Source organism: Perca flavescens, chromosome 11 (assembly GCF_004354835.1).
Source record: "Perca flavescens isolate YP-PL-M2 chromosome 11, PFLA_1.0, whole genome shotgun sequence".
NCBI classification, from domain to species: domain Eukaryota; kingdom Metazoa; phylum Chordata; class Actinopteri; order Perciformes; family Percidae; genus Perca; species Perca flavescens.
This window is the reverse complement of record NC_041341.1, coordinates 28,157,375-28,184,213: the sequence shown is the minus strand read 5'-3', so window position 1 is coordinate 28,184,213 and position 26,839 is coordinate 28,157,375. Positions and strand designations below refer to the sequence as shown.

Here is a 26,839-nt window from a genome sequence, read left to right as displayed (position 1 = left end):
GCTTTGTCTAATTTGGACAAAATGTTGTGATTTAATGACAAATGCCAGAGCCAAAATGATGTTAAGGTCATTGCTTTTCCTCTAGAGAGCAGACAAACTACATTATAGCCATGGTACAAGCTGTGACAAATATCTTTTTGCTTGTACAATTTGTAAAACTCCTATGTGTAATATTTTTAAAGTGCATGCAAAGCATGTATCAATTAAGAACAACCACCAAATATCAACATGTAAATCCCTCAGATCTCAAAATGTAGCTGTGAATTGTCAAATATCATGTCTAACAAATGTTGATCTGCAAACATAAAGATTTGATTTGATTTTAGGGTCATGGGCTTCTCTACTGAGAAGTGAAAGGTCATGTGTCAAGGCTGGAGCAGTGCATACCAAGATAAGTTAACTACATTTAAAAAAGACTCACTGGACTTTAAGGCTGAGGAATTGACTTCAATCTCTCCCCCTGCGATCGGCTGGAAGACGGAGAGCTCGGATTGGTAGTCAGGGCTGGGTGCTAGCCTTGTGCTAGCCACACCCCTCTGCTGGGCTTCCTGCTCCTCATACACCGCCATCAGCTAAAGAGAAAAAACACACACACACACAACGTAGCTGGTTATGCTTTTAATTTCTTCTAAAATTCCTATCCATTATGAACGCAGTAGTTGATCAGAGTGGAACAGCAGGAATTATGTTCAAAGATTCTTATAGAGCTCTATTCACAGTCACTACGGGTTTTCTATTTGCTGCACCCTACTCACTCCCCACTCACACTGAGAGAAAAGCCACTCCAATTCGCTCCATTTGCTGCAATTTACTTCATTATACAGTACAATGCAAAGCAAAATTTAGCGGTAACGTAGATGCATACAATGTCAAGGAAAAAATGCTAACAGAAGCCACGAGATTCAGATCAACCCTGAGCACACAACCGGAGACAGACGTGTCTTACCTACTTAAAAATGTTACAACTTGAGCCATATTTTGCAGCTATCCACATAGAAAATAGAAAGGACAACTTTTTTGACTTTTAGGGACCAAGACAAATACTGCAATATGTTGGTCGCATTTCTTTAAATGAAACAAGAAAAAGGCACAGCTTCGTAAAATCCTGAATGGCTTTGTTTATGCACAGTATTTCTGAGTTACCTTGTGGATGAGGACGCTATAGAGGACATCCAAGGAGCCCAGCATTCCTGTGACAGAGTGTGTGTCTACTGTTTAACTGATGCCTCCATTCGTGTCTCCACTCCGCGTGTGTGTGTGACACTGCTAGCTCTAACTGTGTTATATAGTGGAATCCGTGTCTATTGAGTATTGCACTGAGTCTGCGTTTAGCCTAGCACAGGGCTTGTCAACACTGTGTTCTAGGGGCCTCCACGCAAAACCTGAATAGACCTGTGATGTGTGTTTGTGTGTGTATGCGTGTTCTGTTCCGTGTCTATAGTGGCCAAGAGTAAAGAAAGGGGACTTTGCCAGTAAAGCCAGAGGCTTCCTGCTACACTGGAACCCACAAGTGTGCAACATACTCTCTCACTCAAATGGACATGAGCATACTCATGCATGCTACAAACAGGCACAAACCATATAGATGTGAGTCACTGCACTGTGATTTGCTGGCTAGCTCTTCTGCACAAGACAGCAAAAAAAACAGTGAAGCCAACATTATGAAAATGTAATTCTTAAGTGCAAAGTGATGCCAACATTTCAGACTAAAAGCTTACGCAGGTGCTAGTACAGAAAGGTCCAGCAACGGCTTTTTTTTTTTTTTCAAGGCCAACCTGACGATCAAAGCAGATTTTCACTGCAAGTTTCTTTATCTGGTTTTCGATAAATCAGGAACCGGAAAAACACAACAAAAGCTCCTGCTCGTTCTCTCGATCCTTCTCTAGCTTTTTCTATAAAAAAGAAAAGAAAAAAAAGTAATTTTCCAGGCACTTATGTTACTTCATGCCACTGCAAGCCCTGTGGCACTTGTGGCTCTGGGGAACTGAGTTTTGAGGCACTTATTTTTAAAGACTTCTCCTTGATCTGCTGTGGCTTGTATTGTACCTCATTTGTCTGTCATTTTGGACAAAAGCAACTACCAAATGAAATTGTAAATGCAAAAGCTCCTTAGCAATACTGAAGACTTTTCTCGAAGTACACAAGCATTTTTAAGTGTGTATGTCTGCATGTAGATATATAGTTTGTATGTGCCCTCTTTCCAGCATGACCTCACCAGGCAGAAAGCACAATAATATCAAGTTATACAATATCTCACCTTTCTTATTCACTGCCCATCCATATCACACAAACTATTCAGCACAACTGATGCCTCTCGGCCTCGCACACGTCACGGTCCCCTTTTCCATCTAACACGCATCGTTATCATCTAGCTCTACCTTCCCTCAAACTCTTCTTTTTGATTTGCCTTCTAACTTGCGTGATCTTTACTGCCATCTTATTTTCTCTACACTCATGTCCTACCCCTCTTCTGTCTCAGCACTTGATTAACACATTTCTGTCATGAGTATAAAACCTTTGTTTTGGTATTTTGATATGCTTAGTTAGCATTTGTCCCTTTTTGGTCAAGCTGGTTTGGTGCAACCCTTTAAGAAGTACTGTCCAGCAGCTACCTGAATGGATGGCGAAAAAAGGCAGACAAGAAAAAGAGAGATGGGTAGATGAGAAAATGCACAAATTTAATAAAAAAGAGCTTACATTCTTATCCAGTTTGAGTAAATATGTCCTTTCAAGAGAGTAGAACAAGACTAATAGCTTCCCAATGAACACACATAGAGGGGTGGCAGAGATTTTTAAAAAAGTACACCTAAAAGAATGACAGGAAGAAAAATGGGTAGACAAATTCAACAAAGCTTTGCTGTGTCTCTTAAAAAGCAGAGGTGGAAAGAAAAGAATGCCAGCCAGACGATGAGAGATTAGGACTTTTCCTCTGTTCTCTTCGACAGGGGACTCAAAGATCTGCCAAACAAAATGACACCGCATCCTGAGCATAAGAGTGAGAGAGGGTGAAAGAGACAGAAAGGTGAGACTGCATGCTCTCCATGCAGAAAGCCCAGACAGAAAAAGAGAGAAATGGCCATTGGAAATGTGACAGATTGAAGCAGAGAGTGAATTGTAATGACAAAAATGAGGGGGACTGACAGGTGTGCTGTACTGTAAAAACCTTTGGGATGTCAGGAGTATGAGCAAAAAGCAAACCTGAAGCTTGGGATTGTCTGAGATTGTCGCTGTGTCAAGTGTGAGTGCAATGATGTGACCATTTTCAGCGAAATTAAACTTTTTTTTCTTCTCAAAACTAGTGCTGCATTGTGAGCTTACGAGATGTTTCCATACACAGCAGATGTTTTTCAGCCTTTAAGTTAAACGTTACTTTTAGTAACCAAGCACTGGGGGCGACCTCTAGCTCACCCAGTAGAGTGTAGGCTGAGGCCTTGTCAGCGGCCCGGGTCCAAATTCGACCCACGGCCCTTTGCTGTATGTCGTCCCTCCTCTCTCTCCCCTTTCCTGTCTTCAAGCTATCCTGTTGATTAAAGGCCATAAAAAGCCCAAAAAATTATCTTTAAAAGTAACCAAGCACTGCTACTGGTGTGTGTCTCCGTCATGCTATTATATGTAACATTTAACCTTCTCATCAGCTATCCTGTCAACAACCTCGACAGACTCAAAGACAAAGATGCTGGTAACTTCAAATTTCTATCTTTTTTTTTTTTTTTTTTTCAGCTTCCTGTCAAAACACACATTTTACTTTGATCGTGTTGCTGACAACCTCAAAAAGAAAATACTTGAGCTCAAAAATGCATCCGAGCAAGGAATGAGGCTTCATTTTGTCTTCATTTGGGTGTGGGAGGAAGTGCAAAACAACAACCCATTATGGCACAAACCATATGAAAATGTGTTTCTTTGTGAGTATTTGTTCAAATAAAAAAAAAAAAAAAAAAAAAAAAAAGTCCATACTCACAGAACCACTCCACTAACAAAATGTTGTACAATGAACTTATGATGTGTAACTTTCCTTGGATTATATATTATTGACAAATTACAGAAATGTTAAAGACCCACTTTAGGTTGTCAGCTGTACAATAATTTAGCCTAATTCAGCTTTAATTAAAAGTGCACATAGAAAACCAGGGGCTAAATGTTAAAGCTAGCTAAACCTTTCCCCCTAAGGTTACTTCTAAGCTCTCTCTCCACTCCCTATATACATTACTGTGTGGTCAATACAAGGTTCACACAGGTTACTTAGGACAAGTGGAGGCTAGTGGGAGGTAATGTGTGTGTGTGTGTGTGTGTGTGTGTGTGTGTGTGTGTGTGTGTGTGTGTGTGTGTGTGTGTGTGTGTGTGAGACTACCTGACATCTTGGATAAATCAAAGGCCTGACCAAACCAAGCCAAACACGTCCACCCAGACACCAATTTTTGTGAATTGGAAGTCTCAAAGTCTTAGCCACATTCATTTTAAAAGGACAAATCCGGCGCTAAATGAACCTAGGGGTTAATAACACATGTGTACAGAGTCGACCGTTCTCTGGGATATGTTTTCATGCTAATGGAATGTGACCAGAGAGAGAGGAGAGAAAGGGGATGGAGAAGTGCAGAGTTGGTTCCGTTCCTTTTATTAAAATTAAAAGAGCACATAAAATTGAGATAGGTAGATTAATAGCAGTTCAGGATTTAAGTGCATAACATGGCATCAGTGCTCGCGCACACCCCCCCACACACACACACACAAAAACCATCTTTTCTCACATCATACCCTTTATAATCAGGTCGATTAGGGCCTGATTGATTTGGTTGGAATGGATCGATAAAATGCTACAATCAGCCAAATGCATGAGCGTATGCACAGCTCAGAGACAGTTAACACACACACACACACACAAACACTCTCTCCCTCAAATGCGCGCGCACGCACACACACACACACACACACACACACACACACACACACACACACACACACACTCTCTTTAAATATCCTTAATCTATCTGTACACCACTGAGCTTCGAAATCCACTCATGACCACTTACCATTAAAAAAAATCTATGATGTTCAAGTGCGAGTGTGCGTTTGTGTGCTTTGGCATCTTATGCAGTCAGCAATATCTTTAGCAATGACCAATCCATCACCATAGCCTTAACAACAAATTGAAGAGATGAGGTGACTACCCATTAAGGCACCTGTCCATCATATGTGGAGTATGCATGTGTGTGTGCGTAGGTCTGTGTGTAGTCAGTACATGCTGTCTTACACAGATTATTATATAGGCTGGTTACAGCTGGCTCAATTGGTTTTGAGTGTGATACATTAGAGGATTGAGGGAAGGTAAGATGGTGTATTAAAATAAAATTTTTCTATTTTTTTCCCTGCGAATATGATAATTTACAGCAAACTGCTATTTCAGCGTTTCATGTTGCTTTTTCATCAAAAAGGAATGTTAACAATGAGCTGCAATGATCTGAATTCAACAATAAATTCAGGATAATAAATGTGTCATCCAGGTTCAAAATCACAAAGCTCTTACTCTGATGCAAATGTTCCTCATAAGAAACAGGTTTGATCACTCAGTGTGACACACACACACACACACACAGACCGTGGATAGACTGACAGCACCACCTAGCTCTACACAATAGAAACAGCATCTGAAGTGAATCTTGAAGCCACCAGTCAACCCCCCCCCCACCACAACCCTGGCCTTTACAGTCTGTTATTGTGTCAAATAGGTTTCCTATTCAAACAAAAGTGTTCTGCCTGTGAGAAGAGGAAGAGGGGAAGACAAAATACTTCCAATTACTTTGTTATTACTTACATGTCCGTATACCTGTCTCTCTCTGTCTCTCTGGGCTCAAAGGAAGAAAAGCTGTATGGAAAAGCAATGGCTCAATGCCTTGTGATATATTCAGAATGTTTTTCCATCAATGAAATGTGTTTTTGAGCTTTGGTGCTACATCCATCCCCCTCTCTGTCCGTTAGATGTAATGCCAAAGTTAAGAAAAGAAAGGCATTTGTATGTCTCATGACGTAATTTTGATGAAGCTCGTTGTGGTGCACCCATTAAAGAAGTCAGTGCAGGTTTGCTCATTTAATGAAAGGTCACTTTGGTAGGCATACAGTACAGGCCCTCTGTAAAGCTAGCATGAGAAGTCATTTTTAGAAAGCCTTGCACATTTCTGTGTGATCCCCATAAAATATGTAATTGTACAGATCACAAAGAGAATTTGAATGAACCCTGAGGCAGGTCAGCTTTTCTATGCTAGGCTATGTACAAGTTGGCCTTTTCGTCTGTCATCAGCAAATATTCCTGCTTAGCGCTGTTTCCCCTCTGGCTTCACTTTGCCTCATCTCTTTCTGCTCGCTTCCTCTCATTTCCCCTCCCTTCTCTTCCCTTTCTCCGGTCACCACCTCTCTTCATAATTTGCTTCCTCTTATTTACCCTGCCTGCGTTTGCTTCTCTTTCTCTCCTGCTCCTGTTCCCCCTCTTCTTTCCCTTCACCTCCTCCTGTTACCTCCTCCACACAGCTTGCCTCTCCAGCTGTCCCCCTCTCCCCTCTGAGTTGTAGTGGTTCCGTACAAATCAGCTGATGTAAATCATCATGTTCCAGCACTTTGCTCTATTGGATACACCCACAAAGCAACAAAGAGCTTATCGATTAACACATGAATCTGATATACCCGCGCTCACTCTCTCAGTCTCGATACTCTTAATCTTGCCATTTTATTCCTTCGGGTTTTTTTTCTCTCCCGGTCTCTCCCTTTCTTTCTTGTTTTCCTTTCTTGTAATATCTAAAGAGTTAAACATCAACAACAATACATGTATGTACAGTCAAAGCACACAAAGGGATACAGTAAAAGTATTCACATATACACTGCACAAAAGGATGGGACACAAATATACACACACACACACACACACACACACACACACACACACACACACACACACACACACACACACACACACACACACACACACACACACACACACACACACACAACTCTGACTGTGACCTCTCTGCTACAATCGAACCTTCGCCATGGTAATCCATAATCAGGATGGTGTTGTCTCCGTATGGAGAATATGGATGAATGAAATCCACCTGGTCAGCAGTTTGAAGTGTTTGTGTAGGTTTGTGTCTGTGTGTGTGCTGACCCTCTATTGATCTCCAGTCCCCTCACCTCTCAGTAGAGCATGAGAAAACCAGACAAGACAGACAACAAGAAAAAGACAAATGGGGGACAGAAATAGTGCGAAGAATGAGAAACACAAGACATTAAGACAGAGGGAGAGAGAGAGAGAGTCCATTTACACAGCAGAGACAAAATGACAATGACAATACATTCTGAAAGACATTATATAGACGTTTTTATTGAGAAAAAGAGAAAGCAGAAACAATTTCAACTGTCAAAAGTAGAGCATCCTTCATCAGCACCAGCAGTACAACTGCTCTGTGACTTTGTGAACTTCAGTGTCTGTCACACAGCGAAAATAAAGTGGCAACTACCGTTTCCTCAGTCATGCAGAAAGTGTGTGTACTTGCCTGCATCCATATTTCCATGCATGCCCGTGAATGTCCGTGTGTGTCCCTGTATTCATACATAGTACATGTATTTATGCTTGTGCATGAGGAAGAATGCACAAATGCAATAATGTGCGAGTGTGTGTTGGCCACCTACCCCCGCCCTCCTGGGGCTGTATGTAGACCACACTTGGCCATATGGAACAGCATTATGGAGACACACAATGGCACAGATGGACACATTCTGTGCAGGCCATATTCTCAATGATCCACCAGTAGCGGTGTGAACGACAGTACTCATAAACCAGAGAAGCCTATTAACCAGAGGGGCCTGCACAGGCTTCACCCACTGTGAAGAAGGGGGTAATTCTGTATCAAAGCAGTTTATCAAGGTGGATATACTGTTATTCACAAATTTGGAACCATTCTCATTAAAAGTAAAAGAAAAAAATGCAAAATGCAAAAATGTCAGAAGAAACTCAAGCCTAATAGGGGTTTGTAAAACTTAGTCTACCCTCAGCGATATAAAAACAGTGTATAAAGTATCAAAAACTAGGGATGACCCGATCAAGACTTTTTGGCCCAAATCCTTTAATTTAAGTATCTGCCGAGAAACCAAGTCTAAATACTCAAGTCAAATACAGTATACAGTCCTAAATGTTGATTGAATATGTATCTGGTGTACTTAAATACCAGCTGAAGCCTACTAAATTTGGCACACATTTATTCACAAGCTACTTGATCCAAATACTGAATGTCCTGGTTCAAAACTATTATGTTTATTATCTTAAATTATTGATCTGGCGGATAGCTCAGTTGGTAGAGCGGGAGCCCATATGTAGAGGTTTACTTCTAGACGCAGCAGGCCCGGCTTCGACTCAGACTTGCGGCCCTTTGCTGCATGTCATTTCCCCTCTCTCCCCCCTTTCATGTCTTCAGCTGTTCTGTCAATAAAGTCCAAAAAATGGCCAAAAAATAATCGTAAAAAAAATGGTAGAATGTGAATCCTGACACTGCTGTGCACGATCAGCTTGAATGTTTGACTAGATAAGACATATCACTCTGTTGATGTGGTGGGAATTACAAAAACACTCGCAACTGTACAGTCATGTTACAGAGAGTACTTTCTTCCCTCACATATAATCTTTCGCCGAATACAGATACCAGTTTGCAGAGAGCACACAAACTCAACAAGAAGCCAACTTTAATTTTGGCTCATCATCAAGTTATTCACTGAATTAAATGTTGATTAGGAATGACTGATATGACCAGTCGCCAAAACCTTCGTCATTTTCGTCAGCACCAGCTGAAAATGGGAAGCTGCTCCTTAAATGTTTTGTTCAATAACAAATTCATTAGCATCTGAGTTAAAATATCCATCACAGATTTCAAGAGCCCAAGATGACGTGTTCAAATCCCCTGCTTTGTCCAACCAACAATTCAGAAATAAAAGATATTAGGATTGAAATCATATAAGAGAGAAGCAGCAAATCCTCACATTTGAGAATACTAGTCTAAAATGTTGTACCGTTAGGCCTGTCGCAATAGTCAATATATGGACTTATCGCACGATATATGGAAATGAGCTCGGTAGCTTTTGGTGATGCAATATATTGCAATTGATCATTTTTATAATTGAAAATAAAGAGTATATTCATTTTGACATACACATGAATGTTCCCAACATTTTAGTCAATCGCGCCGCCTCTGTCATCTCGTCTGCTTTCTGTGTCGGACACACACACACACACACACACACACACACACACACACACACACACACACACACACACACACACACACACACACACACACACACACACACACACACACACACACACACACACACACACACACACACACACACACACACACACACACACACACACACACACACACACACACACACACACACACAAAATCTCACTTAAAACATAACCATCTCACCCAGGTTTTCAACCTGGGAGCAACAACCGCAGCTGGAGGCGGACAGGGGTCTTCCAGACAGTTATCGGTTACTGATGCTTTTTCCTGGCATTGCAAATATAAATGTGACAGCACGAAATGGCGCACGCTCACAGATGGTGTATCTCGCTATATAGCCAAAGAGATGCAGCCTTTAAACACGGTCGAAAAACCAGCATTTAAAACTATGCTGCAAACTGTTGACAAACCGTACGAATTGCCAAAGAAAATGTACATCTCCCAAACGGCCATTCCATCTTTGTACAACAAAGTAAAAGATGTGAAGGAGATAAAAGACATCTCCTTTTACTCTGCCACGGCAGCCCTTTCTGATAACAAAGGTGTATTTATTATTTATTTGTTTAATTTATTTAGATTATATTTTTTGACATTCCGATTCCAATGCTAAATATTCTTAAGAAATAAACGTTATTTGATCTTTGAAATAGTGTGCTTGCATTACTATGCTATAATGTTGTCATATTGTCATTATGTAATCAGTGGCACAAAATGGCCATAAAATAACAATAATATTGCTTATCGCAATTAATTTTGGGACAATATATCGCACAACAAAAAGGAGTTTTCGTGACAGCCCTATGTACTGTTGTTAAAACGCTATGCATAGCCTTTAAAGGTTGTCAATGTTCAACCAACATCAAGGTTTAGTCTACAGCTCTCACATCTCCTGATAGCTCATTTATCCAGCCTTCCCTCCCTTCCTTCTCTCCATTCATTCTAACGTCTTATCTCATTCAATTGGCTCTCCACATAACAATGGATGTCTGAGTGGCTTTTGAAGTTGGATTTGCTGTCTGTCAGATGTGACTGATTAGGCTACACACACACCCATACACACTATGTTCTCTCTCACATACATGCAAACATAGTTTCAAACAAGTACACACACACAGTGTTTTCATGGTGATTATCTGAGGCTTAACATGTCAAAACTCTAAGCAGTAATAACTGTCAGCTGACAGTCCTAAACCTGGATCAATGCACCACACATACATCCATGCACATAGAGACAGAAACAAACAAGAATTAAGAGAATGCATTGCATCACACTAGGGCTGGACGATTAATTGAAAATGTATCGACATTGAAATTCTGAAGCGCTTATCAACGTATTTTTTCCATGACAATAATTTTGATAATTTATTTCTGTTGATAGGCCTACTTTTTCCTTAAAAACATTCTACCGTGTGTGCAGGTTCCGAAATTAACACTCGCCAGTCAATTGCGGGACTGATACAACTCCACAGCGGCCCGCGGCGTGTATGTCCGAGCCTGTCTCCAGCGCCTCCACCTGCAGGTTGTCAGCTGTGTGTCCGCCTGGCATACTCTCGCCGGTCCGCATCACTATAGTTTCATGTGTAGGGTTGGGCATTGTTTTGATTTTAACGATTCTGATTCTTCCTTTCGATTCCGGTTCTCATAGATTCTCGATTCCGATTCTTTCAGGGGTGGAGTTGATACGGGTCACATGCCTATTTTCACAAATAAGAGGAAAGTTTCATTTTGATTCAGTGGTGGTTTGCAGTTTTACCGGGCTTTTTCAACGTAAAATAAAGCCACACTAGAGCACCACTTACTGTGCTCCAAGGCTGCAACACAACAAGCGCCTGGCTGCTTCGGAAACCAAAACTTGCGCATATTAAATTGGGAAGCCATGATCGGATTTGAAACCAAATCCACTAAACGATTCCAATAAAGAAACGATTCTACTGGAATCGTAATTTCTGAAACAATTCCAAGTAGGAATCGGTTCTTGATGCCCAACCCTATTCATGCGTTACGTAGCTCTCCACAAGCAGAAAAAAAGAGGAGCTTAAAATGCAACTTGCTGGTTCAAAGTTAGGACTAACAAGTTAATTAGCAGTTAAGAAATAGATTGTATAGCCCATTTACATTTTTATCATGCAAAAGAAGCTTTTTAAACTTTATACAAAAAAAATTTATCCGACGTGGAATCACAAAATGTTTTAATCATTCATGCCTCGTTATGGAGGTAAAATGCGCAATTAATTGTGATTTAGATTTTAGGTCATATCGTTCAGCCCTACATCACACAAATTATTAGCCTTATTAGCAAAAAGCATGATTTTCAAATTGTTGAAAATTGAAAAAAAGGATAATCATAAATATTTAATTCCCTTGTACCTATACAGTTTTGAAAACTTTAAACATGTTGGGCGGAGGGTCGCTGTCCTGTTCTATACAAAAGGAGGATTTCCACTTTAGCCATTCACATGTCTATAATCTGTATCCACGTTGGGGATTATAGGGTTAATTGATAAAGGTTGTCTCCTGACCCCCAGGCAGCTTATCTGCTTCAGAGCTGAAGGAGAACAATCAATCTCACCATGTTACTTTAAACCATTGCAAGAAAATCCTTACAACAATATACCCAACAACATTAAATATTTCTACCCAGGAAGGAATAACTTTCACCATTTTAAAATCAACAATTTCTGTAAATCAATTGAAAAACAAACAAACAAAAAAAACATTGATCTCGATCACCCTAAAGCAGCTTCTAATAGGTTTAGTTATATATTTATATAGATAGATCCTATGGTTCACAAAGACAGAATTTATCACAAGGCATTGCATCACAGAGTGTTATCTTTTACAGGAATTTATGTCATGTCTGCGTGCATGATAAGACAGATTTGAGGAATACCACGGTTGTCTGCATATTTTTGTAACTTTTGTCTTTATGTCATTGTTTATCCTAAAACACTTTGTCATATATATAGTAGGATTTAGTGTTGTCACATTTGTCACACACAAATTTCCAAATCTCTGTAAAGTTTAAATATTCAGAACAGATTTTGATAACACGGGGCAGACAGACAAGTTAAATGTATCATTTGCTTATGTTTTATTATGAAAGTGTCTAACTACAAATAAATATCCCTCTGACCATGGTGTTCTTCTTGTAAATTTCAAACTGTCTGTGAAGTGGCAGAATTCATGTCTTAACATCTTTTAATTTGTATGGGGTTTACATCTCAAGCACATGTTTACAGTATGCCAAGACTAAATAAATAAGATAGCCTTTGTGCAGATAGAAATAAAGTGTTTCAGACAGAGTTGAACAAACAAAAATGGAGAGAAAGAATGACAAATGGATGGATAAGGTCACTCAGGCAGAGAGATGACTTGTTTTATGAGCAGTAGGGTTCCTTTGGACTCTACAATACAGAGCAGACACAGTTTGACCTTAATGATCTCCCTGATTGGGCTGTTACCATCTCTTCCTATGCGGAGCTGTGCAACTTCACTCAGACTATTAATTAGTGCGTGTGCGCGCGTGTGCGTGTTGCCTTTGACTCTTTTCCTGCTGCAAATGTTAACTACATGATTGCTGGATATACCAAACTAACTTTTCTTCACTTTCCTGGAGCACGAGTGGACAGCTGAAAGGAACATCGCGAATGTTGTGTGGAATAAGGTTGGCGAAAAAAAAGGCGCTGCGCTTTTCCGTGTCTATTTTTTCGCAAAGAGGAAACTCAACCAAATGCCATTTGCCAACACTAAATATCAAACAAAAGCCAGACACGATATAGTATTAAATTGCTGTAGCCTATATTCACCACTTCTAACCAGAGGCAGAATATAAAGTAATGTCAGAGATTATTCCTTCACAGCGTTGTGCAATGCGAGAAACACATATATATGTTTAGCGCTCATAACGGGCCAGGTGGGTAGCGCACTGCCATGAGTCCATGAGTCCAATGTTGTGAAATTTAGCAGTGTTTCCCACACAGACTATTGTGTGGCAGTCCACCTCACTATCAACACCGGCAGTCGCACATTGCATTTCGTTATTATTATTATTTTTTTTAAACGCTATTTAAAATACGTTCTTCTGCATTTCCTTTCCCTACTCTCCTCCCATTTCCTTTCCCTACTCTCCTCTGTCTCTCTGTCACTTGGGTCTCGCTCACACACAGCTCCTCCTACCGTGTGATGTTGGTTTTTTTTAAGCCCCGAAAAGTCACCTTCCAGGCACCGCGGCAGTGGTTAGGTTTAAGGTCACGGTGAGGGTAAGCTGCCTGTAAGGCGACGTTGGAGGCTTTGAACACTATCGATCCAACTGTGCACACAGCATCTGTCTCCAACAAGGAGAGAAGACGGCTGGCGAAATTCACAAGTTCACAAAAGGTTGGTATATATCTCGTGAACACCTTTACACAATCACACATTCATAATCACTGACCCGACTTTTAGCAAACAAGCGATTGTGCCCGCTTTAGAAAGTTAACTAGTCGCAAGTTTAAATATGCAGTTGGGTTGTCGAGGTCAAAACACTATATGTAGCAGCTGCGACTCAAATAAACGTATTATAAATAATGTTATGTCATTTCTTACTCTTAGACTGAATGTTTGCTCCAGATGAATCCAGATAAGTATTGAAAAGTATTTTCCGCGACTAAAAAAGGCACGTGTTGAGGATGAGGACCAGCCTGAACCGGAGGTATCCGTCAGAAACAGAGCTGAACAGTCCAATCAGTGGAATTAGTTATGTTATTAATTTGTTTTACAGTATTTTCTATTTCAGGCTTCAACCGCAGGGGAGAGAAAGAGATAGATTTGTTAGGCATTGAAGTAGGAGATGAGGACAGCATCCAACTGTGTGCGTCTCTCTCTCTCTCCCCCCCCTTCTTCAGTGGTGCCTACAACATTTACTACTATCTCTCCTCATGTCCGATGTAAAGATATTGTTACTGTATGTATGTATGGATCTAACAACAGAGCCAGCCATGGTTTTAGCAGTAAAAATACTATATGTGGACTTTAAAACCGGTGCTTCAAGCCGGTTTTCAATAGTCTCATAGCAACAGCATGCAAGATGACCAGGTCCTCTCCCAAGCATCTGTTCAGTGCCAAAAATAAAGATGTTCTATGTCTTCATACTTATTCATCATTATCTTATACTTGGCAGCGTAGCTAAGCTTAACTCTAAGGTCTGGCTGACTGTGGCAAGAGGTTTAGGGACAAATTAAAGCTGGATGGATGAAACTTTATTGAATGGGGACAAACAAAATACAGAGCAAATGTTTTTGAAACAGAAATTAACTCAAACTGTATGATGCGTAAGTCATTTTGTGTCAAGTTATTGTCTTGCCAGGATGCAGCTGACAAACAATAAAAGTAGGTTTAGGTTTAAGTGAATTTTACAAAAAGTGAAAGCTAAAAAACTGTTCAGTCAAACACTGCTGACCTCGTATTAGCTTTGGCTCCATTTCTCTCTCTTGTGGACTGATTCTTTAGATTGTATTTCCTTTCTTCCACCCCTACATCATACTGTCTTACCTCCACCTACTCAAGGTGAATGACAGAAATGATGTGACACCTACTCAGAACTGATGATCTGAGTTCGTGCGCGCTTGTGTGTGTGTGTGTGTGTGTGTGTGTGTGTGTGTGTGTGTGTGTGTGTGTGTGTGTGTGTGTGTGGGGGGGTGGGGGGGGGGGGGGTTGGGGTGCGGGGGTAGGCAATTAAATGAGCCTGTTATCATCACTCACACATTCAGGGACAGGTTCACTCTTTATAAAGCTCTCACCGCCCAGCGCATTACTCTGTCAATATATGTAAATCTTTCTGCTAACTGCTGGTGTGTGTGTGTGTGTGTGTGTGTGTGTGTGTGTGTGTGTGTGTGTGTGTGTGTGTGTGTGTGTGTGTGTGTACACAATATATCAAATGTGAACATACACACAGTATGAGCATGCGTGCGCACACACCTCGCAGACTGCATTTCTTTCAAAAAGGTTGACATGAGAGGTGGTCCTTCTAACATCTCTATGATTGAGGTGAAGAGTAAAGCTCATAGCCAACACAGAGTGATTACATTACTCTTCCTAAAAGATCATATCTTCTATTCACAAGACCATGAATCAAATCCATCTTGGCACTAAACGATGTGTACTTAAAAGGGACAATCCACCTTAATACAGACTACACACTGCCAAAAGCACAGCTGCGAAAGTCTCTCGATGAAGTTTTAGATTAGCCTACAATCTCTCAAGTAGATTTCCACACATTTCCCTGAATCTTCCCCAGGCTTGCTGCACCAAAAAGCATAATATCTTCAAAGACTTATATGGCTATGACTTGTGGCTTTTAAGTCATTAGATCAAGCATCAAATGATGTTGTCTTAGTGTAATCATAATGAACTACAAAATGGGACCGGCAGGTCTTCAAAGGTTTCATGTAAGATATTTAACAACTGGTATTTACCCATCCAAATCTGCATGCTGTCGTAATCTCACCTGATTTGACTGTTGGCAATATGGCGAAAAAGAGGTATTTAGAATTTAGTTATTTCTTATAATTTCTCATTTTGAGAGCAATCACTTATTTTCGCTTGACCATAGCTTTCAAGACAACCTTGTGAAAAGAAGTTAATTTGCATGAGTCATTTTGGATTCTGTTGAATATCTTTTGTTAACTCAATGTGTTAAAGTTGAAACAAAAAAAAACAAAAGCCTAAAATGCTCTAAAATGTCTAATACGGTACCAGAAATGCCACACCATCAATCCGAACACAAAGCTCTTTTCTTACTCCCTGAATATGTGATTAAGTCCTACAGGTTTGTAACAGACTGTCAAAGAAGGTGTACTTAAAGAGAGAAAGAAAAAGGGGTACAGAAAAAAGGGCAGTGCATGGGGGCTACTACTCTACTACTCCTAAACATAATGTTTTTTTTTGCTTTTCCTTTTTATTATTCTGTCCATAACAGCTGATTTTCCTGTGTGTCTGTCCACACAACAAACAGGCATATGATGGACCCATTTTGAGTCTTTTGGTCATTTACTTAGTACTATCCCCAACAAACCCCCCTTTCAGGTACTTCATTAAGATAATTCATCAGCACAATGAATCCATGAGGAGGTGGACTTCATAACAATAACAATTAGTAACACACACATTTTCACGCAGTATTATCTATCCATCTATTCTAGGTGGGTCCCAGGTGCAGCGGTGTTTTCTTAATTAAGAGCCAAGGTCCATGAATCCTACAGGCTTCATTTATTATATTCATAATTAACCCTTTCGCTTTCACCCTCTCTGCCTCTCTCTTTGTTTCATTTCAATCACTCTGTTAACCCCTTCTCTATCACTTCAAATCAATCTTCCATGTCTTGCTGGTTGACTGCCTCATGCTGTTACCTCGTGCCCATCTTGCACACCGTCACCATTAACCCCACATTTGTCTTTATTTCACCATCTCTTCCACAGTTCTTTAATTACCAGCCTCCCTGTGTCTTTCATTTTATTCACTCTAGCAATTAACCCCTTTCTCTCTTGCACCCCCCCGCCTTTCCTCTTTTCATATGCTCTCACACGTTGCACCTATCCATCTTGTTCCCGCCCTCTTAATGCTCTCATCGCCATCACTCCTCACTCTCTCTGGCTCTCTGTCTCATCCTCCCTCCTAGTATACTCTCGCAAACGCCATTACTCAATTAACCCCCCTGGTTCCTGGCTAAGGGTCAACATATGTATCAGGTCTGGATCATGTCTGTATGTGCCTTTGACAAATGAAGAGTCCACATACACACACACACACTCATGTGTGCACTAAGGTGTGACTCAGAAATGATTGGATTCATTAGAGGAAAGGGTGAAAGAAAGAGGTGCGTGGTGAAGGGGAAGAAAGGGGGCTAGAGGAAGCGGAGGCCAAGACATCACTAAATACTGGTAGAGGACTCAGGACATGGAGAGAGAGGAGCTATGGTCAATGCAAAGATCTGAAAGAGAGAAGCCAGCAGTGTTGCAAGTACTGCAGGAAGAAAATGGACAAAGATTGATGTTAGCTAGGAAAATTATGAGGAGTTTGACAGGTAGTGCTAACCAAGAAAATGAAAGTGTGAAGGGAGTAAAAATGATAACAAAGAGTAGACAGCTTGAAAAGCAGCACAAAAAGCCAGAAAAGAGGAGACATGGAGTAGGTGTAGAGGACCAAGCCAATGAGTGTAGAGATGATAAGTACTGTAAAGAGGGAGAGTTGAGGTGGAGGATGGGTGGGAGCAACGGGATGAGGTGAAGGTGAGAGAAAGCATTTGGGTTCATTATGGTGAGATCGCACTATTGTCTCCTCTTTATCTTGTCATGATGAGCAACCTCTCTACATAACAGAGATAATGATGCATGAGCAAAGACTGGATGACCTTTAGGAATAATTTCCATTAATTGGAAAGTGAGCCCCATGTATCTTAAAACGTTGGTTCAATGTCATTTTTTAAGGCTGTTGTAGTAGACACCTCACTTTTTAGGATATTTTTAGGATATTTTTGTTCTTTGATAAACACATTTACAGTAATATATTCACTAGATATAAAAAGTCCATTCATCCTTTTCGTTAGTTTTCTACCTTTTGCAATCAGCTAATTGATACCACAATTAGAAATGGTAAAGGAAAGGTAAAGAAAGTATCAATTAATGGCATACACATTTCAGCATGCATTTGCATTGGTTCTAACTACCCTACACACTGCAAACTTGGCATGGCTTGACATTCTATTCTTAGAGATTTTCCAGCATTAGAAATAAGTCATTGTTATTAACATACTTCAGGATCAGGTTTTGCATTTTCTTTTCTCTATTAATCAGTATCTGAGAAGCACAAAATTATATTTGAATTACACTGCACCGATGAATTAACTGCATCAGCCAGTTTAACGTGATAAGTGTTCGTCCAAGCCTTCAAAGAATTAGACTGATCCATTCATATGCATGTGCGTGCGCAGCCATACACAAACATACAGACACCCACAGACACAAAGACAAGAATGCGTGCATTTAGCAGATGGCTGGTGGTTAAGAGAGTGTGAATGATAAAATCTGCCCACCATTACATCGCCTTGTCCATTATTCCACTCCGCTGCTTCTGAAGTGTGTGTGTGTGTGTGTGTGTGTGTGTGTGTGTGTGTGTGTGTGTGTGTGTGTGTGTGTGTGTGTGTGTGTGTGTGTGTGTGTGTAAGCAAAAGTATATTTGTGTGTGGATCTTTCTGCGTGCATTTTCACCTCCATGTATCTGAGTCTAAGTAAAGCAATCTACTCACGTCCCTTGTGTCGTAAATGAGCAATATTAACATTAGGCCATTAAATTAAAACATAAAAACAGCCATTTAATTGAGTTTTGCTCTATTCGGATTTTATTGTTTCTACCCATCATGTGTGACGGGGTTGTAAGCAATCAAACTAATGGAACATTACGAACCTGTTCAAAATGTGCCACACTAGTAATATTCTACTAGCCATCTGTGTGTGTGTGATGAAGTGAAACATGACATGTCTGTAACATATGAGGCTATGCAGCATTAAAGGTTATGTTTAAAGTCCTTATATTCTTGCTGAGTTATGTGGTGTGTGACGTCGGTGTGTAAAAGAGAAAGACATACAGATGGAGGTGATTGGCGTCAGCAGCACTTAGACAGATAATTCACTGGAATCACACACACCTAGAGAGTTCATTGCACACACCAATAAGTATACCTAAAATGTACACCAGGCTTTTCCCTGCCATTACTGCATATGGCTTAGGCGCAGCGCCTAACCAGGTGTTTCAGACGCAAAAGTCTTAGCCCTGTCTCATGGGCGTAAATGCAACCTTAAGCTTTTATTTATGCTTCAAGTCTATTTTTCTGATAAAACGCGCGTAAACGCGTGGCTGTATACAATATAAAGGCAGGAGTAAATATATTTTTCTACATTTTGCAATCTAGGCGGAGCAGAGGTGCTGTGTCTTGTCTCTACAGAGCCAACAGACAACTCTGCTCCGATTGCCAAAACCTCCCTGTCCTGCTGCTCGAGGCATTGAGATTCGCGGACCAGATGGAACCAGTGTAGACACTCGCATCAGTGTCGCATGAATGCTGTTGGCTGTTGGCGCTGACGTGACGCTGACGTGACATTTGCGGTCGAGGCCTACAGTAAGCGTTTTTGCACACTGCCTAAAGAGCTCGTCAGACCAAAGGAAGCAAAGGCACCGCCGCGCTCTGAAAACCATTGTTTCCAATGGCTTGCAAGTCATTTTGCAAATGCAAATAATTATGTGATGACATCACTAATATAGTGTATGACATCATTTGCACCTAAGCACTCTAAAAACCCAGGGAAAACCCTGTATACACATGATTAAACACACATGGTAAAATCCCCTTTTGAGTTATTGCCAAATAAGGTTTAAGAATGATGAAGGTACTACACTGCCCCCTGAAAAACACACACACACACACACACACACACACACACACACACACACACACACACACACACACACACACACACACACACACACACACACACACACACACACACACACACACACACACACACACACACACACACACACACTTATTATTTGATCTTTCATAATGGATCACTTTTCAGCCCCCAATCACTAACATATACCCTTTTACCCTATCAAAAACACAGAGGAGGATATCATTACACAGACTTGTAAATCAATGCTGAAGATATAACCTTGTGGGTCATATATCACTAAAAGCTGATCATTCAGAGACACACATACATACAGTATGCACATATAGTAAAGGGTGCTCTGTTATATGTTGACTGTCAATGTAGACTGATATATGTGTCAGTGTACCGCAATTTACCAATGAGGCCATAGCCTTATCAAATATAATTCACATTTCGGCTGATTGCGGATATCTCAGTTCCTGGAGAAAGGTAAGGTTTATGGTCCTTCTACCCTTCTCAAGGACTACCAGCAACACCTGCTCCCACACACACACACACGACAACCCATCAATGGAAAGGAACACATATGATTACTATATAATGAAAAATGTCAGGCTGCATAAAGACAATGACAAAGAAATGATATCAGAGTCAAACGCACAGTGGACAGGCAGAAGACTTTATGGCTCCTGTACCCTTATGAAGGTTGAGCAAATACACACATTCATACATGGTAGTGTATGTCAAACCACTGGAGATTGTGACAGACACACACTTACAGTCACAATGTAGTTGCTCTTAATGACTTCCATTGTGCAAAAAGCATTGAACAAGCCACGTAAATAACAATTCACAGACCCACCTATTCCATTGCCCCCAGAGCTATACCTCAAGAAACACACCAGTGGAACACATATATTGCCCAACTTTCCTTATACCTGTGCAGACACACATTCCCACAAACGCACACACCAAGATACCCGGTAAAATAAACCAGTGCAATGTGTGAAAGCAATAAGCAGCACTGCTTTCTTTAGGGGAAGGTCAATATTATTCTCACCAGTCAGGCTGACGGGTCAAAGGTGGCTAGAATACTGTTTGTATTACATGACTGTACTGTGTGTGTGTGTGTGTGTGTGTGTGTGTGTGTGTGTGTGTGTGTGTGTGTGTGTGTGTGTGTGTGTGTGTGTGTGTGTGTGTGTGTGTGTGTGTGTGTGCGTGTCGTTCCTGCTCATTCACTTAACCTTTGCAAGCTGACATCACACTTTAAAAAAGAAAATATGTCTGAACTCGATTGCCCTGAGAGATCTATTGATAAATATGATTAGTACAAGCTGGAAAAACAGCAAGAAGACTAGAGAAAAAAAAGTTTCTTTATTCACCTCAATAGGTCCAAGGAAATTCCATAAATAATATAAATAAAAGTTTAACAAACTAAATGTAGAGATAAAGAAACTTTGCGACAAACACGGCTAACACCTAATGAAAGTTATCTTTACTTTAACCACAGCTGAATTTTGCAACTTAATTCAGTTTCAGGCTCATGGTCAGAGGCGAGGTCTGGCACCAACACAAGGGCAATACTCAGATGTACTGGAACTTGCAAGTGATTTACTTCTTTTTTCTTTGGTTAAGAGGATCTAACCTGAAATCTAATAGCAAAGTAAAGGTGCAAGCCAAGTAAAATATCAACAGAAAACAGACTTCTTGAATAGAAAAGCTTTTCATTCGATGGACTGAGTCCGGGGTCATGCCCAGTCAACCCTGTGAGCTAGAGATAACAGAGTAGCCACTCAGAGACAAGGTGAGGGATAAACTCTCAGTGGTATATGAAGACACGCACACAGAAGGGCATAAAGGGCAGACTAAAGACAGATGGTGAAACTTAAATGCCAAATGCCAAATATTTGGTTTATTAGTATAAAATAAAGCAAAAGGTTCCACGTCAGTGTAGAATTAATACTGCTGGAGCCCACTAAAATTAATCTAAATAAAATTTGTGGCTAAATAGATAAATAACAATGAGATTTGGTGGATGCCTGTCTGCTTGGTTTAAGTATGAGGTTTTTGTTAAATTGCCTGGGATTAAAATGTCGTGATTACATGCGGAATGTGTCAGAGGCCACCCACACACATTGCTGCTTCTCAATAGGTCTGCATGTTTTTCTAATGCCTTTCAAGTCTCATTGTTTTGATTTGGGTCATGGTTCAATCAATGTCGACATGTTAACCAGCAACACACACACACACGCAGACACGGACACAAAATGCTATAAGAACCTTATCATCAGCTTCCTTAATACACAAATACATAACTTACACAGCATGCTGTACATGTAAAATCCAATCAAATACTGCCTGTCTGTATGTCTATTGTCTTATGTCTGCATTATCTTGCCCCCCCAAATTAAGCAGCTATAAATAATCATATTACAACTTCATCTTTACTAATAAATGCTTTAGACATTTCCGAATGCCTTCCTACAGTTGTTTAAAGTGATGGTTCGGAGTAATTTCACCCTAGGGTCCTTTAAACCATGACCTCGAGCCAAACAACCCCCCAGAAGCTTTTTTCACCTGGGTCGAACATTGGGAGAGTTAGCGTTATCAGCTGAATAGCTTAGCGCACGAGCTAATGGATCCAGGTTTGTATCTCGTAAATGACCCCACTAATAATGGCCGAAATGATACCAAACTTCTACACTAGTACAAATAGGTTATGCACTCATAAAACGATGGATTGAAAAGTTTGTAAGTACACCAGAAGTTTATGTAAATAACACTTGCCTGTTGTCTTCTGCTCTCTGCTGTTGCTGCTGCAGTAGCTACCGCAGTAAGACAAGTGCTTAGGGACGTCTACAAATTACAACACCGAAAAGAGATACAACAAAAATATTTATTCATTTAATGATTAAATAAGGTAATGTCTCCAAACTTACCTCAATTATAACTTGTCTCCTGCTAGTTATACTACAGCACTTAATTTAAAAAAAAAGTTAAATTAATAAATATTTTTGTTGTATCTCTTTTCGGCGTTAATTTGTAGACGTCCCTAAGCACTCCTCTTATTGCGGTAGCAACAGCAGCAGCAGAGAGAAAAAGCCAAAAGGCAAGTGTTATTTACATAAACTTCTGGTGTACTTACAAACTTTCCAATCCATCGTTTTATGAGTGCATAACCTATATGTACTAGTGTAGAAGTTTGGTATCATTTCAGGCATTATTAGTGGGATAACTTACGAGATACAAACCTGGATCCATTAGCCCCTGCGCTAAGCTATCGAGCTGATAACGCTAACTCTCCCAATGTTCGACCCAGGTGAAAAAAGCTTCTGGGGGGTTGTATGGCTCAAGGTCATGGTTCAAAGGACCCTAGGGTGAAATTACTCCGAACCATCACTTTAATAAAAGCGGGCTTTCCACACATACAAACGTAAAAATGTCATTATTATGAGAAAAAAAAACAAGATTTGAACTGTGTCAGGCTCGGGTCAGGCTCAGACATAAATATCTCAATACCTGTCGGGCTCGGGCCGGGCTCGGACAGAAAAATGCTTCCCGAGCCGCATTCTAGTGTGTGATTTTAGAAACCGATGCTGGTGTTCTCTACACAATGTTAAGAGGTTTCTGTCAGCACCTATATACGGCACAGACTTAATGTACATGTCATTTATGATGAAACTGTAGAGGAGAATTACGGGGCATTACGCATAATGACCCTTCCAACAGGGTCATTATTGCCTCATTCTGACTGAATGGTGTTTTGCTTCTTGAATTGACAGAGCTAAGCTGGTATAAACGGGACAGAAAAAAGATGGAAAGGAGAAAGAGAGAGAGGAAAGGAAAGGAGAAAGAGAAAGTGGACAGACATCTCCAGTGTGGGAGCAAAGTAAAGAGTTGGGGAGGAGGAGGAGACAACAAAAGAAAGAGACACTGAAAAAGGTTGGAAAGCTAGGAAGCAGGATTAGATAGTTTGTAAGAGGGGTAAAGACAGCAAAAGAGACATTGACTTCCGGTATGACTGTGAGCTAGCAGGTCACACCTAACCCTGCTCCTCTATAATTTTGCCTCTGAAAAGTGTAGGCAAACTTCGGTCTTCCAGGGGCAATACCAAATCTGGGAAAATCGAGCAGAGATAGAGAGAAAACACAGACGCAAGCGAAGTTAACTGGCTTCGGGGCGCAAAACATGGAGCATAAAGCTAGCAAAGAGGCTAACGCTAGCACGGAGACCCCCGAGCAGGGCAGTAGCGTGCTCACCAGAGCTAAAGAAGAGATACTGGCAGCAATAAACAGCCTGAAATCCAAGTTTTCAACCAGACTCGATGGGACTTTGTCGTTGTTGTTGTTGAAGAAACTAAAAAAAGAGTTGACTGCACCGAAATAATTACAGAAGCAGAAGTGCGTATATCAACCGTGGAGGACGAACACACTGAGCTACAAGAGACGGGTAAAGCACTGCAGAAGAGAAACAAAGCTCTGGAGGATAAATTTGTCGACATGGAGAAAAGGTCGCGCCTGAATATCTCGTTGGTGAACTTGCCCGAGGTTACCGGACCCGTGTTCTTTTTTGGAAGCCTGGATACCGGTCGCGTTGGACTTGGCTCCCATGCGGTGTCCAATAGTGATGGAAAGAGCACATTGCGTCGGGCTGAGGAGAGACAACGGAACTCCGCCGAGAACGTTGATAATGACATTTCTGAACTACAAGCAGAAGATGGCGGCGATAAAGGCAGCTAAAGCAAAGAAAGACATCCTCTACAAAAACCAACAGGTGCGGTTTTACAACGACCTCGCCACAGAAGGGCACAAACAACGGAGACATTACGACTCGGCCCCAATACGGATGAGTCCGGCTTTTTTACAAATTTATTTCTCACACTTGCATCCTTCCAAGGAGAGTATATAATTGCAGGGGATTGGAACTGTACATTAGATCCAGTCAGGGTCAGATCTATATGGAGGATATATTTATTCATAATTCAAATTGAAAGTCCAAAGAGAAAACAAAGCAAAATCAAATAAAAAAATATAATTATTTTACTACGCTACTAGGAAAAATCATGCCATAATTACATTTAAAATTTAAAACTGAAAAAGCAAAGTTGAAATGTAAAATGATAATTTAAAATGCAAAGCTTAAATATAAATGCTTAAACTGAAATCTTTGAAATCTTATTGAATGACAGAAACATCAAATATGAAACTCAAAATGTGAAATGGAAAAGCTTCAATAGAAAAACTTAAATTAAAATCTCAAATAAAAAAAAAGAGAAATGATTTTATTTTAGCCTTTGCACTTAATAATTTTCAATTTGAAGTTTTATCTTTTGAATTTTACATTTGGCAATTGCCTTTTGACATTTTAAGATTCACCATTTCTATTTAACATTAAGGCTTTTCATTTTGAAAAGACACTTGTCAATTCAAATGAGGAGGCGTGGCCCAACGGCTGGTGGGAGGGTTGAGAGACTTCCAGCTGACAGCGGGTCTCTGAGCTTCACTGGCCGGCCAGCTGGCTTGTCACGTTAGACTGGAGCGTCTCAAGTCTGACAATCTTCGTCCGCTATTTCACCACTAAATTCACTTCTGAGAACGTTTTAGTTTTAGTAGGACTTGAGACCCTCCAGTCTAACGTGACAAGCCAGCTGGTTGCGGCCGGAATTGCCTACTCGCCGGCCAGCCAGTGAAGCTATATTTTTTATTTGATCTTGCTTTGTTTTCTCTTTGATTTTCAATTTGAATTATGAATATATATATATCCTCCACAGATCTACAGGCACTGATCAAACTCATCTTAGAAGTAGAAAAAACATCCACTATTTCATTAAAGAGTTGAATCTGTTAGACATCTGGAGACAATTAAAACCTACTGATGTTGCATACTCCCGTCACTCAGGCACTTTTCAGACATACTCAAGGATAGACTACTTTTTAATCTCTGCATCTTTAGTTTCAAAAATACAGGACTGTTATTATGGCAGTATATTAATATCGGACCATGAACCGTGTTGTCTTATACACAGATGGAAACCTGGTTACAGATCCACCTAGGTGGAATCTGAATCCTAAATGGCTACAAAATGAAGAATTTGTAAAGTTCGTAGGGACAGAAATAGTTAATTATTTTAAGGATAACACAACACAAACAACAGCATGTATCAAGTGGGATGCTTTCAAGGCCTTCTTGTGGGGACACATAATTAGCTATACTTCATCCAAATCTAGGGAGTTACGTCAGAAAAGACAGCAACTAGAATCCAGAATAAACTCTTCAAGAGCAAGTTTTTAGGAATAGAACCTCTGAAGAAGAAAAATAAATGTTACTTTTAAAAGCAGAATATAATAAATTATTGGCAGCTAGGGCAGCATCCAGTATGCTTAGATTGAACTAAACGTTCTATGAGCAAGGGGAAAAACAGGGCAAACTTCTAGCATGGCAGATCAAACAGTTACAAACAAGAAAAAACATTACTTAAATTATTATTAATAATGGTGATACAATAATAGACCCTGTTGAAATAAACAGTGAATTTAGGAGATATTATGAACATCTGTATGAATCTCAAGTTAAAGATGATCCCCAGGCCCGAAAAACATTTCTGGACAGGCTGAATATTCCAACTATATCTGAAGAGTTTGCAGAGAAACTCAAGGCAGATCTTAAAGAGGAAGAAGTAGGCATCGCTATGGATTGCATGAAAGCAGGAAAATCAGCAGGGCCAGACAAAATCCAATAGACCTGTATAAAACATTTAAAACAAGATTACTTAAGCCATTACTGGAAAAGTTTTTGGAAGCATTCTGTAATGGTAGTTTACCCAAATCAGTGACAGTTGATAACATTAATAACATTACTGACTAAACCAGGAAAGCCAAATGACAGTTGCCAGAATATGAGACCAATAAGCCTATTCAATTCTGACCTCAAAATTCTGTGTAAAGTTTTAGCAAGACAGCTACAAGAAACACTACCTAACGTAATACACAGGGATCAAAATGGGTTCACCCTTGGTCGCCATGGATTCCACAATGTTGGAAGGGTCCTCCTTAATATTATTCAAAGCTTGGAGGACACTGCAGATAGGGCCCTCCTATCTTTTGACGCCAAAAAGGCTTTCGTTAAAGTGGTCC

At 40.3% G+C, this 26,839-nt stretch overlaps 1 protein-coding gene across 4 annotated transcripts in view; it reads right to left on the bottom strand.

The window, feature by feature from the left end:
• Positions 1-26,839, bottom strand: part of pard3bb (par-3 family cell polarity regulator beta b) — a 243,915-nt gene that overhangs the window by 190,158 nt on the left and 26,918 nt on the right. For all 4 annotated transcript variants that reach the window (XM_028590887.1, XM_028590889.1, XM_028590890.1 and 1 more), the window contains exon 4: positions 422-572. In XM_028590887.1, the coding sequence (XP_028446688.1) occupies positions 422-572 (151 nt within the window). The remainder of the gene's footprint in view (positions 1-421; positions 573-26,839) is intronic.